This window comes from Anolis carolinensis, chromosome 1, assembly GCF_035594765.1.
Source record: "Anolis carolinensis isolate JA03-04 chromosome 1, rAnoCar3.1.pri, whole genome shotgun sequence".
NCBI lineage: Eukaryota > Metazoa > Chordata > Lepidosauria > Squamata > Dactyloidae > Anolis > Anolis carolinensis.
In genome coordinates, this window is record NC_085841.1 from 192,418,096 (window position 1) to 192,434,472 (window position 16,377).

The following is a 16,377-nucleotide window of genomic DNA, read 5'->3' on the forward strand; positions in this document are numbered from 1 at the left end:
CCCTGTTTTGGTGGACGGGGAGGAGGAATTCGAGGTTCAGGACATTTTGGATTCTCGCTTTCATCGCCACCGCCTTCAGTATCTCGTTGACTGGGTGGGTTTTGGGCCCGAAGAACGCTCTTGGGAAGACACTTCCACAGTCCATGCCCCCGATTTAGTCCGCCGCTTCCATCAGGCCTACCCTGCCAAGCCGCGGCCCCGCACCTCGGGGAGAGGGCCCATTTTGGAGAGGGGCCTTGAGGAGGGGGATAGTGTGATGTCTCATGGGCCTTGTAGTCCCGTTCCTAGTACTATGGTGGCAGACGAAGAGGAAAACATGGGATTTACACCGTTTCAGCCAGAAACGGAGCCCCTGCACCTGCAGGATGTTTGCCCTCAAGAATTCAGCCAAACAAGCCTTGGGCAGAATTCTCCCCCGTTTTCTCGAAAAGACAATTATAATAGAGATAGAGGGGCGAGGGAGGCTAATCGCCGCTCTCTCAGAATCGCTGCCAGACAATTAGCTGATTAAGCCTGTTTCCCTTGGGAAATTCTAAGGAGTCATGCATCTGGACACAGTTTGGGTTTCACTTCTTGTTCCCCAGGGAAAGTGTTCCTTGGCGGGAAAACAAGATCCTATATAGGTGTTTTACCGCAAGGAGATCCTTGCGGAGTCAATTCGTCAGCTTCAGGAGTGAGATCGTGTGTGGACTACGCAACTCCAGTTCCTTGCTTCCAGGACCAAGTTCCAAGCCTGCCTTGTTCCCCGGACCTCGCCACGGACCTTGTTCTTGCTTCTTGCTTCTTGCTTCTTGTTGCCACGTATCAAGTCTTGTTTGCCAAGAATCTAGTTTGTTTTCCAGCCTTGTTGTAAAGCTCCATTGGACTAAAGGACCTTGTCATTTCCCCACACTTTGCTTGGCAAAGTGTGTGTTTCGGTTATTGGATTATAACTTTGGACTCTAATATCACATATTGGACATTGTTTTCCTGGACTATATTTGACCTTTCCTGAAAGGTCTACTTCTGAACTATATTCTTCACTTGTTTTTATTGACTTTATATATTCCTTTAATAAAGATATTAGATAGATTCTGGTCTCTGCGCATGGTTATTGGTGCTCTGCAGCCTGGGTCCTGACAATTATTTTGGGGGGAACGCAAATGTCACTGTCTAATACAATGGTTCTCAACCTGGGGTCCCCAGATGTTTTGGCCTTCAACTCCCAGAAATCCTAACAGCTGGTAAACTGGCTGGGACTTCTGGGAGTTGTAGGCCAAAAACATTTGGGGACTCTAGGTTGAGAACCACTGGTCTAATAGATTCTAATGGGGGAGCATTTGTCAAGTTACTTTAAAAAAGGAACTCATTCATGTTACTTGTTTCAATGTTTTAAAAGTAATCCATAACAGATACTTATTACACTGTTTAAAAGGTAACTGTATGATTTATTATGGTCTCTGTTACTTTTTAAATCCCTTTTTGTTAATTTTGTGTTGTTCTTGTTAAAATGCATCAAAATGTCCCTTTAAATATAAAACCACCTAGAACCTTTATGCCAGAGGCAGGAACTGTGTAATCTTCCAGTTACTACCGGAAAGCAATTCCCATCAGTCCCAGACAGCATAGATAATGCTGAGAAATGCTGGTAGTTGCACTCAGCAATATTTAGCGGGCCACACAGTTCCCATCCTGTATTATAATAAGACAGCAGCCTTAGTTTCTTTTGTTGCATTACTTTTGAAGTGTGGCCTCATTATCTTCTCATTGAAATGTAGTGAACTTGTAGCTCACTGATGTCAATATATAGGCTTAAAGTCAAGCATCAGAATTATCACCTTCTTTTGCCAAAAAGAAGTTGAATATCTCTTATCCAAAAAGCTTGGGAACAGATGTGTTTTGGATTTTTTTCAGATTATTGGATGTGTGTACTTGCATATATATGTGTAATGAAACTTCTTGGAGACAGGGCCCAAGTCTAAACAGAGAAATCATTTACATTTCATATACAGACTGTCCCCGACTTACAAATGACTCATAGTTAAGAATGGGGGTGAGACAACGGGAAGTGAGAGGAAATCTACCCCTAGAAAGGGAAATTCATTCCTGGAAGAGTTATCCTAAATAATAATAATAATAATAATAATTATTATTATTATTATTATTTTATTTTTCTATCCCACCTCCATCTCCCCGGTGGGACTCGGGGCGGCTAACACAGGGCAAAGCCTGAAGACAATAAAACAGAATAAAACAAATAGAATAGCATCTTCGAATAAGTAAAAACACAATAAAATCAGACATCAATATAAATGCAATACAATAACAATAAAAACCAATTTAAAACATTACATAATAAAATAGAAAGACCGCCAATTTGGAGAGTGGAGTAAAATGGGAGGGCAGTTGAAGAAAAAGTGCAATGATGTATTTTATGGTGCCTTTTGGGGGCGAAGAGGACAAAGTGCTAAACATTCTCAAACATTGGAGTGGGGTAGGATGTCCAGTTGAATCTAGGAGAGGGTGAAATAAAGTGTGAAGTATGATGCATTCATTTAAGTAAGATTTTCATCATGGGGACTAGGTTATTCAAAAGTGCACTGGAAGAGCCAAGTTTTTAATGCCAAGTTTTTAATTTAATAAGCTGTTAAGGTGGGTGCTTGCCCGATATCTCTAGGAAGGGAGTTCCAGATCCGGGAGGCCACTACAGAGAAGGCCTGTTCCCTCGTTCCACAAGCAGAGCTTGTGATAGGGGTGGGAGCGAGAGAAGGGCCTCCCCAGCTGGTCGAAGAGATCGTGCAGGTTCATAGCGGGAAACACGGTCATGAAGATAGGCGGATCCCGAACCTTTTAGGGCTTTATAGGTAAGAACCTTCACCTCAAACATTTCATGAGGAAAAAGTGTCTCCATTGAAGCTTTATCACCAATCCTTGTTTCCACGTCAAGCCAATTATTTCAAAATCCAATGATCAGAGGGTCAGAAAGTGAGGGAAAATCTTTTGAACAGGGGCACAGACAGCCAAACAAACACTACAGGGCTGTTAACCTTTTCCTATGCTATCTAAAACATAACAATATCTATTTTTGGTCTGAGTTACACTTAAAAATATACCTGTTCCGGCTTACAGACAAATTCAACTTACAAATAAACCTACAGAACCTATCTTGTTCATAACTTGGGGACTGCCTGTACAACTTATACACATAAACAGACCATTTGATGCAGTATCTTTTAACAAGTTTGTGCTTGAAAGAAAGTTTGTGTACACTGAACTATCAGAAAGCAAAGATAACCCTGTCTCGGCCATCCATGTGGACATTTTTGGATTCTGAATATTTCAGGTTTTGGAATTCCACATAAGGAATATCCAACCTGTACTATTTGTGGTACACAAAGTAAAACAATTTTTCCTTGTATGGTTTTATGCAAGCCCAAAACTCCTATGAAAGTTTACCAAACCATCCTACTGTTCAGCCTGAGAGGACATCTCACACCCAAAGAGACTGCTTCCTCTGAGAGTTGCAGGCTATTTTAATCTGTTGTGAGCTAATCCCACTGAGTCCAGTGAGATTTACTTCCAACAGAGCCCAGATAGGAGTGCAGTCTGATGCTATTCACATTTACACAGAGGAAATTAAAACTGTGTTTCATAGGCTTTATTTCTCAGTATGTTTCAAAGCATCGCAACCTAACAGTGCAATCGTTTGCCTGTCTATTCAGAAGTCCCTCTGAGTTTCCATGGGAATTATGGTACTCTCTGTAAGTGTAATTATTGTATTGTAGCTTCACAGCCTAAGATCAGTGCTGTGAGAGACTGCATGTACAAAATGGAGCAATGGATCCAGCCTGAATCAAAAGAAACTGACTTTTTTGTTATCTAGTAAGGTAACTCTGAGGAAAGCTAAATGAAACAGTCCTGGAAAACAGATTACCAGAAAAGCCCATAAGTTCCTTTCAAGAGCACTTCACATGTAATAAAGCTCTTTCCAAGTTTTGTTATTTTTTATGAAAGAAGTACAAATAAAGAATATGCAATGACAATAAAAATAGTGAATCGACAGATGAACTTCAGAAATAATTCTGTGAATAGATATTACTGCTGGGAGCAGTTCCATTCTTTCAGTTGTACTAAGTGTTTCTCTCTTCTCTATTTCTTTATTTTCAGTTGTTATCTCCAATGGACACCTTACCAAAAGCTTTGACTGAAGACCCACATCTTGGCAGTGAACCATAAATTGACCATTTCCATAAAAAGAACTACTAAATGAGAAACCATGTGCTCAGTATAAAACTAATTTCATGCTTTCAAAAGCACACAGTGGTTTCTAGGAAGATAGTGGCCCTGGGACTTGCAAAGACAGATTGGCTAATACAAAATGGTTTTGCTCCCCTGCTTAGCCATGCTTTACATTTACTGTCAGTTAATGGAAATTCTCGAATCTTTTGACAAACAAACATATTCTTATCTATTAACTCTGTGGTTGGAAGCTATAAAAACAACTGCTTCGTGAATAATTGTACTGGGAAATGGCATGAGACAGGTGAGTTTCTTATGAAAGGGCTGTAAAGTTCTTAAATAGTCATTCAATAAACAGGAATCTCACTTTTCGTATAATGGCTGCTATTTTTCTCTAGGCAGGATACTATCACCCAGAGCTAAGACTAAAGCAACCCATATCACAACTAAGACAAACAAGTCAATAACATGGTTTAATGAATAATTTTAACATCAGAATGATTGACTAGAAGTTTTTAGATAGGTAAACACAACTTAATTCTCTGCCAGTCTGTTTCAAAACTTAAGCTCTGGTAATACAAGCTTTGCCAATTTATTTCAGCAATGTAGTTATGCCTTAAGTAAAGATTTGTGACACTTAAAATGTCATATTTAATTAGAGCATGGTTAGGCTGCAGTGACAGTAATTTTATGCCCATCATAAAACAAGTTGTCAATGCAAATGAATTACTGGAGGCTGTCCTGTGTCTGACAGGTCATACCATTTAATTATAACAAAGTCAGATCCATATCACTCCAGTCTGTAGTCTCTTGCTTTTATCTTATAAGTTGCAATGCATCTTTGCCATTTATCTCCAATACATCATTTTTGCTTATAGTTGGTAGGATTTAATGCCCAGCAGATTGTATTCTGTCCACAATCACACTGGCAATTAATTAGCCTGATCAATGATTAGCAAATCATATCCAATCAATAGCTACATTCTGACAAATCTGAAATGTATAATTATTGTCTATTAGGTCAGCCTCTTCAGCAAATCAAATGACACAAAAAAGAGAGAGAGATTAACTCATTTTATGGAAGTGTGTTTACAGTGCAAACCAACAACAACCATCATAATCTGATCTGGTTTTGTCATGCTTTTAGCTTTTGTGCTTGCGCTCTTGGCATAGCAGAAGCATACAATGCCACTTCCACAACATAACAATGCCAAACACGTGAGAATGCATAGGAATGTATCTCAAAGCCATTCTGCAATGTTTATTTTTTAAAACAGAAACAAATCATTGCTCACCTCTGCTAGGAAGTCCACTCCACATTATGACAGTAGCAGCTTATTAAAGAAACCAGGATAGAAATACAAAACTTCCAGATGTGACCAGAAAGAGGTACAGAGATCTGGCTTTCCAGCCCTGATCATCCGTGTGAGAGTAAACTGTTATACCAGTGCAGCTTCAAACCTTCTCCACTGCTGGCTTATTTGCACTGCTCATTGAAAATCCTTTACACGCTGGCAGCATTTTAGGGAAGGACAAGCACACTGAGTCATTTGTAAAGAAAGCAGAGCAATTTCAGTTCCAACCACTCATTTGTATAGAAACACACACACACACAGGCAGTGTCAAAGTAGAAGGTCTTTTGAGGTGGATTTTTGCTGAGAAATAGACAACCTTAAGGCTTCATTATCAATACATGGAATCAGCTCCTACGATCAAATTCAAGCAAAGACAGATGATTATGAAATGACTATAGATATACTGTAGCTCCAAACCACACAGAATGAAGAATCATCTTCCTAAACTGTTTGAGCGTTAAAATTAGCTCTGGGTTTTCCTCAGTGACAGAGGAGCATTCATAGCTAATATCTACACTGAGGTTTATTATCGAAGGATGTTATTAAAATGAAAATAGTGATGTATTGACTGAGGTTGTTGGTATTTTTCCCCCCGCTCACAAGAAAATGCTTAACACATGCTCACGAAATCAAGAAACATCAGTCATACTATGCCTTAAAACAGCTAAAGGCAGAAACTGTTTTTCTCAAAAGACAGAAATGAATATGGAAAACATGAAAGAGTCAGACTATGGGTTACTGACCTTGATAATTTAGACAGTGTGGAATCCATCTGGTATCCAACTACTCCATCCAATGAAATGCATGTTGGGATAATCACTCTCTGCCCTATTGCTCTTCCACTTCTCATCCAAGCTCTCTGCAGCTTCTAACTGATCCAGCTCTTCTATTCTTCTCCTCAACTTACAGCTTTTCCCCTCTAGCACTGTGACATCCACCTATCCTCTCTCTCTCTCCGATTCTCATCCCCAATCACTGCCTCCCACTGCCCCCTCCTTTCCTTTCCTTTCCTTTCCTTTCCTTTCCTTTCCTTTCCTTTCCTTTCCTTTCCTTTCCTTTCTTCCTACTTCCTCACTCTCAAGTTGGCACACACTAACTCCATAAGCCCTTCCTTAAATGCTCCCTCCTGGCCCAACTAACACCTGCCTCCCTCCTTGAATATTGACCCCACTGTGAAGGTAACAGTGGTACCCCCACATTCAGGCCTTTTCATTTCAAATATCTAGTGCTAATACCCACAGAGGTACAACTGGCAGCCCACCCACCCACTAGACCGATTGTGAATTCCAGCCTCTGACTTCTTCCCATACAAGCAAGTTATTTGTATAGATGTCTGTGCCTCCTCTTGCACTGCCATATTGCTGTACAGTCAGCCTTCCATGTTCCTTGAAGTTAGGGGTGCCTTGAGTCCCATCGGGTGAGAAAGGTGGGGTAGAAATGAAGTAAATAAATGATAATAAATAGGGGTGCAGGACACTGCAAAAGTGGAAAAAAGCAAATAAAAGCCAGTTGTTTTTTTTTACCTGAGCAAATACTTCTCTACGAGTCTCTAGATCCTTCAGAAGTTGACCATAGAGTGGTGCTGGAGGACCTAGTGATTCCTATCAGGTGTTCTTTTTAGGAATGTCTACATATTTCAGCATGACTTTATGGTTAATCTGTGGGGAAGGGATATGGTGGAAGTTGGCCATAGAATCAGACTGGAGGACCTAGACATTCCTTGAGTCCATATTAATCATATCTGCCTAGAAATTGCTAAAGTTAAACCACAGACGTGGAGGGCTCACTGCATTGTCACTCCTTCATCCCCACTAGTTCTTTGTATAGAACAATAGCCTTGACACATAGTTTGCCTTTGCCCTCTCTTGGGGACCTCATTCTATTTGAGGGGAAATCAGGGGGAATCTTCTTTTTTTGCATGGTGTTTCATGGAGTTCTGTTTTTAAAGAAGACAGAGAATTTATGGACCTCCATCACACAGGATTGCTTCCTCCCATTTCTAGCTCAGCCGTTCACTTAATTTCCCATCACATGACCTGGCAATGTTTCCTCCCATGTCACAGTTTTAAAACACACTTTTCAATGGGATGATCCCATTCTCTTTGAATTATTCCTCTTGAGTAGACCAACACAATTTCAACACCCTTTCCCGTGATCTTTCCCACTTTTGAATCCCTCCACTTTTAACACTCTTTTCAAAGGAATCTTCCCTCCACTTTTAACACTCCTTTCAATGTTCTGGTCTCCCTCTAGAGTGCCTGGCTTTGAAATCCTCCCACTTCTAGACACTGGGAAGATGAAGACCCATGAGCAACCACTGGAAGCAATCCTGCATTGTTTAATGGGCTCTGTGGGAGTCCGTCTTTGAAAACGAAGGAGGAAAATTGCCTGGTAAAGTCCTAATATTTTAGAGTTGCTCCTTGATGAATTCAGTGCATCACCAATCCAACTAACTACCAGCTGCTCTCACTAAACTCCTGCTTTGTCCTGAAACTTTGGACTCATTCCACTAAGACTTGCCACTCTTTCATTATCTGAAAGCTGTCTCTTTCTACAACTGACTCCCCACTCTATCCCAACACACACATAATCCATTTCTGTAGACCTCAACTCTGATCATAACCTACAGTCTAATGCTATAACAGCAGTCTTGCCCAAAGATTTTCCTTTTATTTCACCTGTCACTTGTGATCATGTTCTAAGCCAGCTTCCTCAACCAGATGCCTTCCAGATGTTTTGGGTTTCAGTCCAGTGATTCCTTACTACTGATCATATTAACTGGTGGAAGTTGCAAGCCGAAACATCTGGAGAGCTTTCAGGAAATTTAGTTAGGCAAATCTGTTTTATACTCTTGTTTTCACCTTCAGCATCTCCTCATCCACAAATCTCTACTAGTTTTCTCTAGTTTCCCATAAAAACATTTACCCTACTGACTCCATCTAACTAAGTACATTTTCAGAAAAATAAAAGATCTGAATTTTGCTCACTTTGACGTCTTCCTCTTTTTACCATTTCATCTCTTTTATTACTGGCTAAGCAACATTACTACACTGCTTTCACCATTATTGATTTCAGTGATCCACAAAACATCTATTTTTGATGTTATACCAAGATGTGCCTTGCTGAGTCCTCTCCTCATTTTTACCCAGGACATCACTCCCCTTAAAGACAAAATTGAAGTAATCTTCCAGAATTCCTTCCTTCCCCACCTTATCCTTCCTTTCCCTACTTCTTTCATTATGATATGATCACCATGTGCTTTGACTGTATATTCCTGCATGTCAGGTGGTTGGAACAGATGGCCTTCCAATTCTATGTTTCTATGATTTCTATGCTGTTTCTATCCAACTTTCTAGATGCAATCTTTATTCCACAAATCCAATTGTTCTCCATTTTGGCCATATCAACAATATTGCATCTCTACCACCTTCTCAACAGCATTCCAACATTTCACTATCACAGTCATGCCTGAAAACTAAAGATGCTGTTCTTGGCCAGTTCCCACCTTCAAAACTCTTGTCCAATCATGTTTCTTTCCCCTCAGAGCACAATAACCATTGCTCCAGATTCTTTCAAACCTTGGCATTCCAAGGATCCAGCTTCTGCTTTCCAGTGAAGCTGCCTTCGTCAAAGTTAATCTCACTACCAGGTCTCAACTTTTCCCTATTTACCTGTCTGCTATCTTTAATGGATGACCCTATTACTCCTCTTCTTTCTCTCTTACATGGTCCTGTTTCCTTCTTACAGTCTCACCATTCCACATTTCCTCTGTGAAAGCTCCTCTTAAATCTCTGTTTATCCTGTTTTTATATTCTCTCTTCTTGGGTGTCTTTAAGAATCCATATGGCTTTTGGTAACACATCCAGTGTGGTGCAATGTTCTGAGTGTTGGACTAAAACTTTGGGGGGAATGGGGGGGGGGGTTATAGCCCTGTTAAGCCATGGAAATCCACTGGATGTCTTGGGCAAGTCTCCCAGCTTTAGAGATCTTTAAATATATATTTCCAAGAATACCCCATGAGATAGTCACTTTGAGTAAGAGTCAATCTAACATAACACATAACAACAAAATACTCGTATTTGCCTTCTCCCCAGACCCCTTCCTCTCTGATAAGACCTACAGTTATATGTACTTGTCCAATATATTGACTTTACTATCTCCTTGTCATTTGAAATCTAGAGTAACTGCCTATCTTTAATCCCAAGCCTTTTTCTCCTTACCCTTTCTGTAACTATTCACAACATCACAATTCATTTTTTAAAAACAGACACACAAAGCAAGATAAAAAATAAAATATTTTAAAAGTTGCTCATATTTTTATTTCCCTCACATTATTTTTAAAAACTATATAGCAGGTAGATTTGTAGGCAATATTGTGTATTATATCCCATATAATTATAACTCATGTATGTCTCCTTAGCATTATGGACATTCTGGGAGACAAAATATCTTCTTCTTTTTTTTTACTGAAGCTGATGGTTTCTTTTCCATTTATTTGTCTTTTTTGCTTATTTCTCATAAACTGGTAAAAACAAAACCTTTCCTTGTACTTTCATTTGTTTTAGAAAAGATTTAAAGATCTTTGTAATAGTTTTTTGAATAAGCTGTTCTTTCAGTAAATCAAACATGCTAATGTTAAGCCAAACCAAATGTCGCATAATGCATTTTATGTTCCTGAAGGAACTTTTTATGTTCCAAAAGCAGTTTTCAATCTAAATATACATTGGTTTTTTTTGTGTTTAATGGCCATTTCCATTTTGCTCCCACTTGATTCCATTCAATCAGTTTTTAGCTTTCTGTCCATTCTCCCACTGACTCAGCATCATTCTTCAGACTATTTTACTGGCTTTCACTTTTTATTATAATGCTTCACTTAGTAAAATGTTGTTGTTGTTGTTGTTGTTGTTGTTGTTGTTGTCGTCGTCATCATCATCATCATCATCATCTTTATTTGTATACTGCTCTATCTCCCCAAGGGAACTCAGGGCAGTTTCCAACATGTAAGGCAAACATTTGATTGCCAGAAAGAAAACCATACAGACAATACATCGAAATAGACACATTCGACAATATAACACAACCTAATTAACTTAACAAAAATATCTAAAACCTGTTAAAATATACTAAAAGTAAAAATAAAATATTTAAAAACCCATTTCATTGTAGCTCCATTAGTAAAAAATTCAACAGATCAATGGCCAAGATTACAAGATGAACGTGGCCAACTATAAAAAGGCTGGGCCAGGGATAGTGCAACAACATATCATAGGGCCAGGGAAGTGGATGAAGTGCAGGACAGAGTGCTATCTGGTTACCTAGGGACTGGGCCTAGGGACTAATCATTCTCAAAAATTTGCTGGAACATCCAGGTTTTCAGATTCCTATGAAAGGAGGTCAGTCTGGAAGCTTGCCTAATTTCCCCGGGGAGATTTTCCCTGTTCCAGAAACAGGGGGTCATTGCCGAGAAGGCTCTCTCCCTCATTGCCACCAACTGTGCCGTCCCCAGAGGACCTTAGAGCCCACGCTCTAATAAGTAATTGCTTACTAGGTTAATGATACATATTATTTTGCTGCCGCATTTAGATAGGAAATATTACAAAGCAAAGAACAGATTAATGGTCCTGATGTGCAAAATGTTGTCACTCAGTTGTCAACAAAAAATCCCAAACAAACTCAGTCACAGATAATTATGTTGGCATTCATACATCAGCCAGTCTGTGTATTTGTATCAGGTCTCTGCATACACTTCTAACTAGCTGCAGTCTACTGATGTCAGAAGATTACCCACATACCCTTCCAAAATATCAAAACTTATAGTAGTGTACTTTAAAAAATAAATATATAAGACAATAGAGACTAAAATATTAATGTAAAATTGGGGAGCCTCTGGTTGGATAATTGTTTTCCATTAAATATACTGATCCTTAGTTGACTCATTGTTATTCAGTTTATCTCACAGAGGATAAAATGAAGGAGACCATAGACTCTACCTTAGACATAAGGCAAAAGGTTTCACTGTTGGTTTTGCAGCTAGACAGCAAAAGGATATACTTATTCTGCAGTATATGTGAGCTTCTGATGAGCAAACAGCTCATCAGAAGCTCACAGTTCAACCAGTCTTCAAATTACTGGTATGGAGAGAGGTAGTGGTTTGCGCATTGGACTATGACTCTGGAGAACATGGTCTGAATCCTCGCTTTACCATAAAACCCTCTGGGTGACCTTGGGCAAGTCACAAACTTTTAGCCTCAGAAGCTCCTGTGATAGGTTTGCCTTAGAGTAGTCAAAAGTTGGAAATAACTTGAAGGCACACCACAACATTGTGCATGATGGCATTGCAAAGAAAGCGAAATTCATTCTGCAGCTAAAGGATGTGCTATGAATTCTGTCTCTACCTATGCCTTTTTGGAATTATCGTGAAATGTAAAGGCAAGATGCATACAAACAGCTTTCACCATGACACAGAATCTTCACTGTATACACAAAAGGCACATCTGCTGAACATCTGTATTGGTCCTTACTGATAATGATCTGATTCTCACATTCCTGAAAACAAGTGTTTTCATTTTGTTATACTTCAGAGTTACAGTAATTTACAATTAGGTATTTTTGGGGGGAATAACACTTTCCAGCTGTTTAACTAAGCAATAGCAATAAACAAGAAACATTCATGTCCTGGGACTTAACAGCTATCAGTTCAGCATCTGGAGAGAGCAAGTTACAAAATATATAGGGGGGAAATCCGTTTTCTTTGGTGGAGACCTGACAAGTGAAAAATATTCAGGATGCCTAATAAAGAATTTCTACATTTAGAACAAGTATGATAGTACTTTCATTAATCAAGAAACAGATGTAGCTAATACCATGGGGGGGGGGGGGGTCTGTAGCATGCTAGAGAAAGACTATTTCAAAAAAAAAATTCAAATTATTGTATACAGTTCTAAGTTGTTTGCAGTACATCTGTTTTAAAGATCTAACCTAAACTTTTAAATCCATTACAAATGATAATTATGTAAATGAACCATTTTAATCATCTAACATCAGAAACACAGATTTTGTAGGTGCATGTAACTATAGTAGCATAGCACAATTAGTAGCTGTTCTGATAAATAAAACATGAAATAAAATAAGTGCCTTAGCATTTACTTCAAAATTGCTGGAGAATGCTGATTATCACTACGGTAGTATTTCACATTTCTTAAAGAGAAAAAAATCACTCTGATGATATACAAATATATGAACCTTGAAGGGGAAAAACTGTTGGGTTTTGGGGTGACAGGGTGAAATCCTAACTTCAAAGCAATGGTGATCTCATACATTTAGAAAATATAAAACCACTAGATCAGCAATAACTGCACAATGTTGACTTAACAATGGTTTTACCATGGTTCTGAAACTCAAAATAGTCTATAATGGATCTCCATGAATAAGGAAGAGAAAAAAAGTCCTTTAATAAAATGGCACGGGGAATTTTTTTTTGAAAAATAAGAATTTGCAGCAGAGTTAGTATTTCTTCATTATAGATATATGTTTTTCAATGTTACTAATACATTACATTTGCTCATGCCAAAGGATCCCATCCAATATCAGCTGGTGGCTTCCATGTCTGTGGGATCTGTGAATATGCATTCAGTTTTAGTCTGGACTTCAGATATGCTATCCAAGGTACTGAATCCTGTTCTGGGGATGGAATTCAGCATCTTGGATAGCTCATTTACTTTTTTGAACTTACAAAAGATAGGAAGGACATTAGTCTAATCTCAAAACATGAGCAGGCTCACATAAAGAGATATGACCCTTTAGAGACCATGGACCTGTGCTGTATAGGGCTTTGTAGGTAATAGCTAGCATTCTGAACTATGCCCAGAAGCAGACTAGTAGCCAATGAAGCTGTTGCAAGAAGGGAAATGAGCACTCCCTGTAGACAGTACAAGTTAACAACTCTTTGAGTTGACTGACATTTCTGGACACCTTTAAAGGCAGTCAGGTAGAGGGCGTTATAGTAATCCATGTGGGACGTAAGCAAGGCATGTATCACTTCGGGCAGATCTGACTTCTCAGAGAAAGGATACAGCTCATGCACCTCCATACAGTAATCCTGTTGTCACCAAAACCTGGTTCAATAGTTGAGTCCAGTAGTATGGCTAAATTCAACCACCATCTTCAGTACATGCAGTACAGGCTGAACCCCTCTCCCCGATATACCTTTTGACTGATCAGAAGCAGCAGTTTTAAATTGTTTGCCCAAAAGAAGTTGTGCTGAGCTATGAAAATAGACAAAGAGGCAACCAAATCACTTCCAAATCTGCAGTGGCACAATAACTTTATTCGAATCGAGCGAACTGCCACAAAACATCCAAATGCTATGTTGGGGTCTGGGAAAGTCAGGGAGAGTCACTTCTTTTTGACGGAAAGCCCACTCTAATGGCATAAAACAGTCCAGGGCAGGGGAAAACATTGTGAAATTGCCCATCATGCTCCCAGACTAAAAGTTCTGGAGAATGTGAACAGTGTCACAATTTGCTTGATTCTTAAAAATGTATTGTCCAATTGGTTTGTTTGCTTACTTGCTTGCATGAAACAATTCAACCACCTTTTTAAAAAAAAAACTCTACAAAGCACAGAGTACAATAGGCCAGTATCTGCTGAGGTTTCCAAGCACTACTGTGGATACCAAACTTTGTGGATGCTTTTGTTCTACTATATGTACTGCTATAGTAACAGGATGTCTCTTTTATAAAATGGCAAAATCAAAGTTTGCGTGTTGGAATTTTGTCTTGAATATTTTTTAAGCCGTGGATGGTGGAGGCAGCATTGGGAATATGGAGAGCTGGTTATACTCTTTTCATTTCTGAAGAGATGGGATCTTCTTTGGGTGTTGGACAATCTTTGTTGGGTACATCTGCCTTTAAGGGCTAAATGTAGCATTTTCCAAAGCAAATACAAAATCATATAACTAGGTAGTACACCTGTGAGACTGATGAAAAAAATGTTTAAATACTCATTAGAAAATTAGGGGGAACCGGCGAATTGTTTTTAAAGTGTTTCTAAAATATCGTTAAGTGTCCACTTCATTATTATAATGAAATAATAACTTCGGTGGCAAAGTGTGTTAAAGCACTGAGGTGCTGAATTTGCAGACCGAAAGGTCCCAGGTTCAAACCCCGGGAGCAGAGTGAGTGCCTGCTGTTAGCTCCAGCTTCTGCCAACCTAGCAGTTCGAAAGCATGCCAATGTGAGTAGATCAATAGGTACCGCTCCGGCGGGAAGGTAACGGCACTCCATGCAGTCATGCCGTCCACATGACCTTGGAGGTGTCTACAGATAATGCCAGCTCTTCGGCCTAGAAATGGAGATGAGCACCAACCCCCAGAGTCAGACATGACTGGACTTGACATCAGGGAAAAACCTTTACCTTTACCTAACAAATTATTCGTTAATATTTTTGTTAAGCAATTGCATTGGGGGGGGGGGGCTTCCGGGGCTCTATTCTCACTTATTTCTAGAGCTATTGGGGTAAACTTGCTACAGTCATAGAACATATTTACCACTGTTACCCCCACCCCTGCAAAGTTTCAAAACATTTCACTTATCTATTTTTTGTTGATTTACAAAAATCTTTTTTAAAGAAACAAAGTAGAAGAGCTATGTCCTTTAATTTCTCTACAAATACATAATATAACCAGGGCATCACCCCCCCCCCCAAAGTTTCAGAAAGATTAACACATCTCCTGATTTTCGGGGAATTTATATATATATATTTTAAAAAATTGAATCGTTTCTAGCTGCTATGGCTGTTTGGAGTGGTTTTTGGCTCAATGCACACAGGTAGCACAGCAGTAGCATTAGAAAATGTTGCAAAAAGGGCTTGTGCCTGACTGAAACAACTTGTTGTGTGGTGGTTGTTGGCTGCCAATAGATCAGCAGTGTATTCAGCAGTCCAGTAGTCCTCAAAGATTTTCTGAAATGCAGCAAAAAGATAAAACAGTCATAAGGCTAAAGGTGTCCACCCACCCCAAAAAAAGGATAAGCAAAGCAAGCAAGCAGTGCAAAGCCAGGCCAGTGCCTGCCTAGCCTACAGCATGCAAAGCTTTTATCTTCTTTCTCCAGTGTGGACTTGAGTCAGCCTCAGCTAAAGAAGCTAAAACATGGCAAGCTAGTCTCCTTTCTTCTCTTTCTCTCCAGAATGATGCCTGCCTATAATACTACCCACCCTGCAGTGAAAACTGAACCTGGCACAACACGGAGTCTCTTTCTCTATCCCTGTCTGATCACAAATGTAGCAACAGTTGTGCCTCCGCCTCCTCTCCCCCCTCCCCCAAGCCCTGATTGGCAATGCCCTCATGTTGGATATTGCGTCATATGTGTGAAGAACCAACAGCACCCTTTTCTAGGATATTCCAGCCCCATTCTGCAAAACATAATTATCCGTGCAGTTTTGTGGCATAATAATGTGAAACAACAACAACAACAACATTGCACACTTGGGGGCAAACAACCACATCTGGACAAAAAAAAAGTGAAAACTGGATTTAAAGGACTGTGGGCTTTCCACTTTGTATTGTTTCACTCAATATCAATATCTGCAGAAAAACTATTAATTCAATTTTGTTAAATTGCAAAGGCAACTCATGCTTCCTAATCTAGTTAAAGTATTTCTATAAAATTACCTATATTTAATGGGCTGGTGATATTTTTAGGGGGCTTTTGGAAGACTCTGGCTGTAAAATTCATCCTACCTCATTCACAAATTTTTACAAGTGGCTAACAATGACAGCTAGACAATGCTTGCTGGCAGTTAAAAA

The 16,377-nt window shown here is 39.4% G+C and overlaps 1 protein-coding gene across 4 annotated transcripts in view; it reads right to left on the reverse strand.

Moving 5' to 3' along the window:
- znf385b (zinc finger protein 385B) overlaps positions 1-16,377 on the reverse strand; it is a 304,135-nt gene that overhangs the window by 221,082 nt on the left and 66,676 nt on the right. Inside the window, exon 1 of one of the 4 annotated variants that reach the window (XM_062963075.1) lies at positions 6,317-10,482. The exons of 2 other annotated variants lie outside the window; for them this stretch is intronic. Coding sequence is in view for 1 of the 2 variants with exons in the window: in XM_062963067.1 (XP_062819137.1) it covers positions 5,514-5,538 (25 nt within the window). In the remaining variant the exon portion in view is untranslated. Of the gene's footprint in view, positions 1-5,513; positions 10,483-16,377 lie in introns of those variants that run through there. One more of the 4 variants, XM_062963067.1, reaches the window with a different exon arrangement.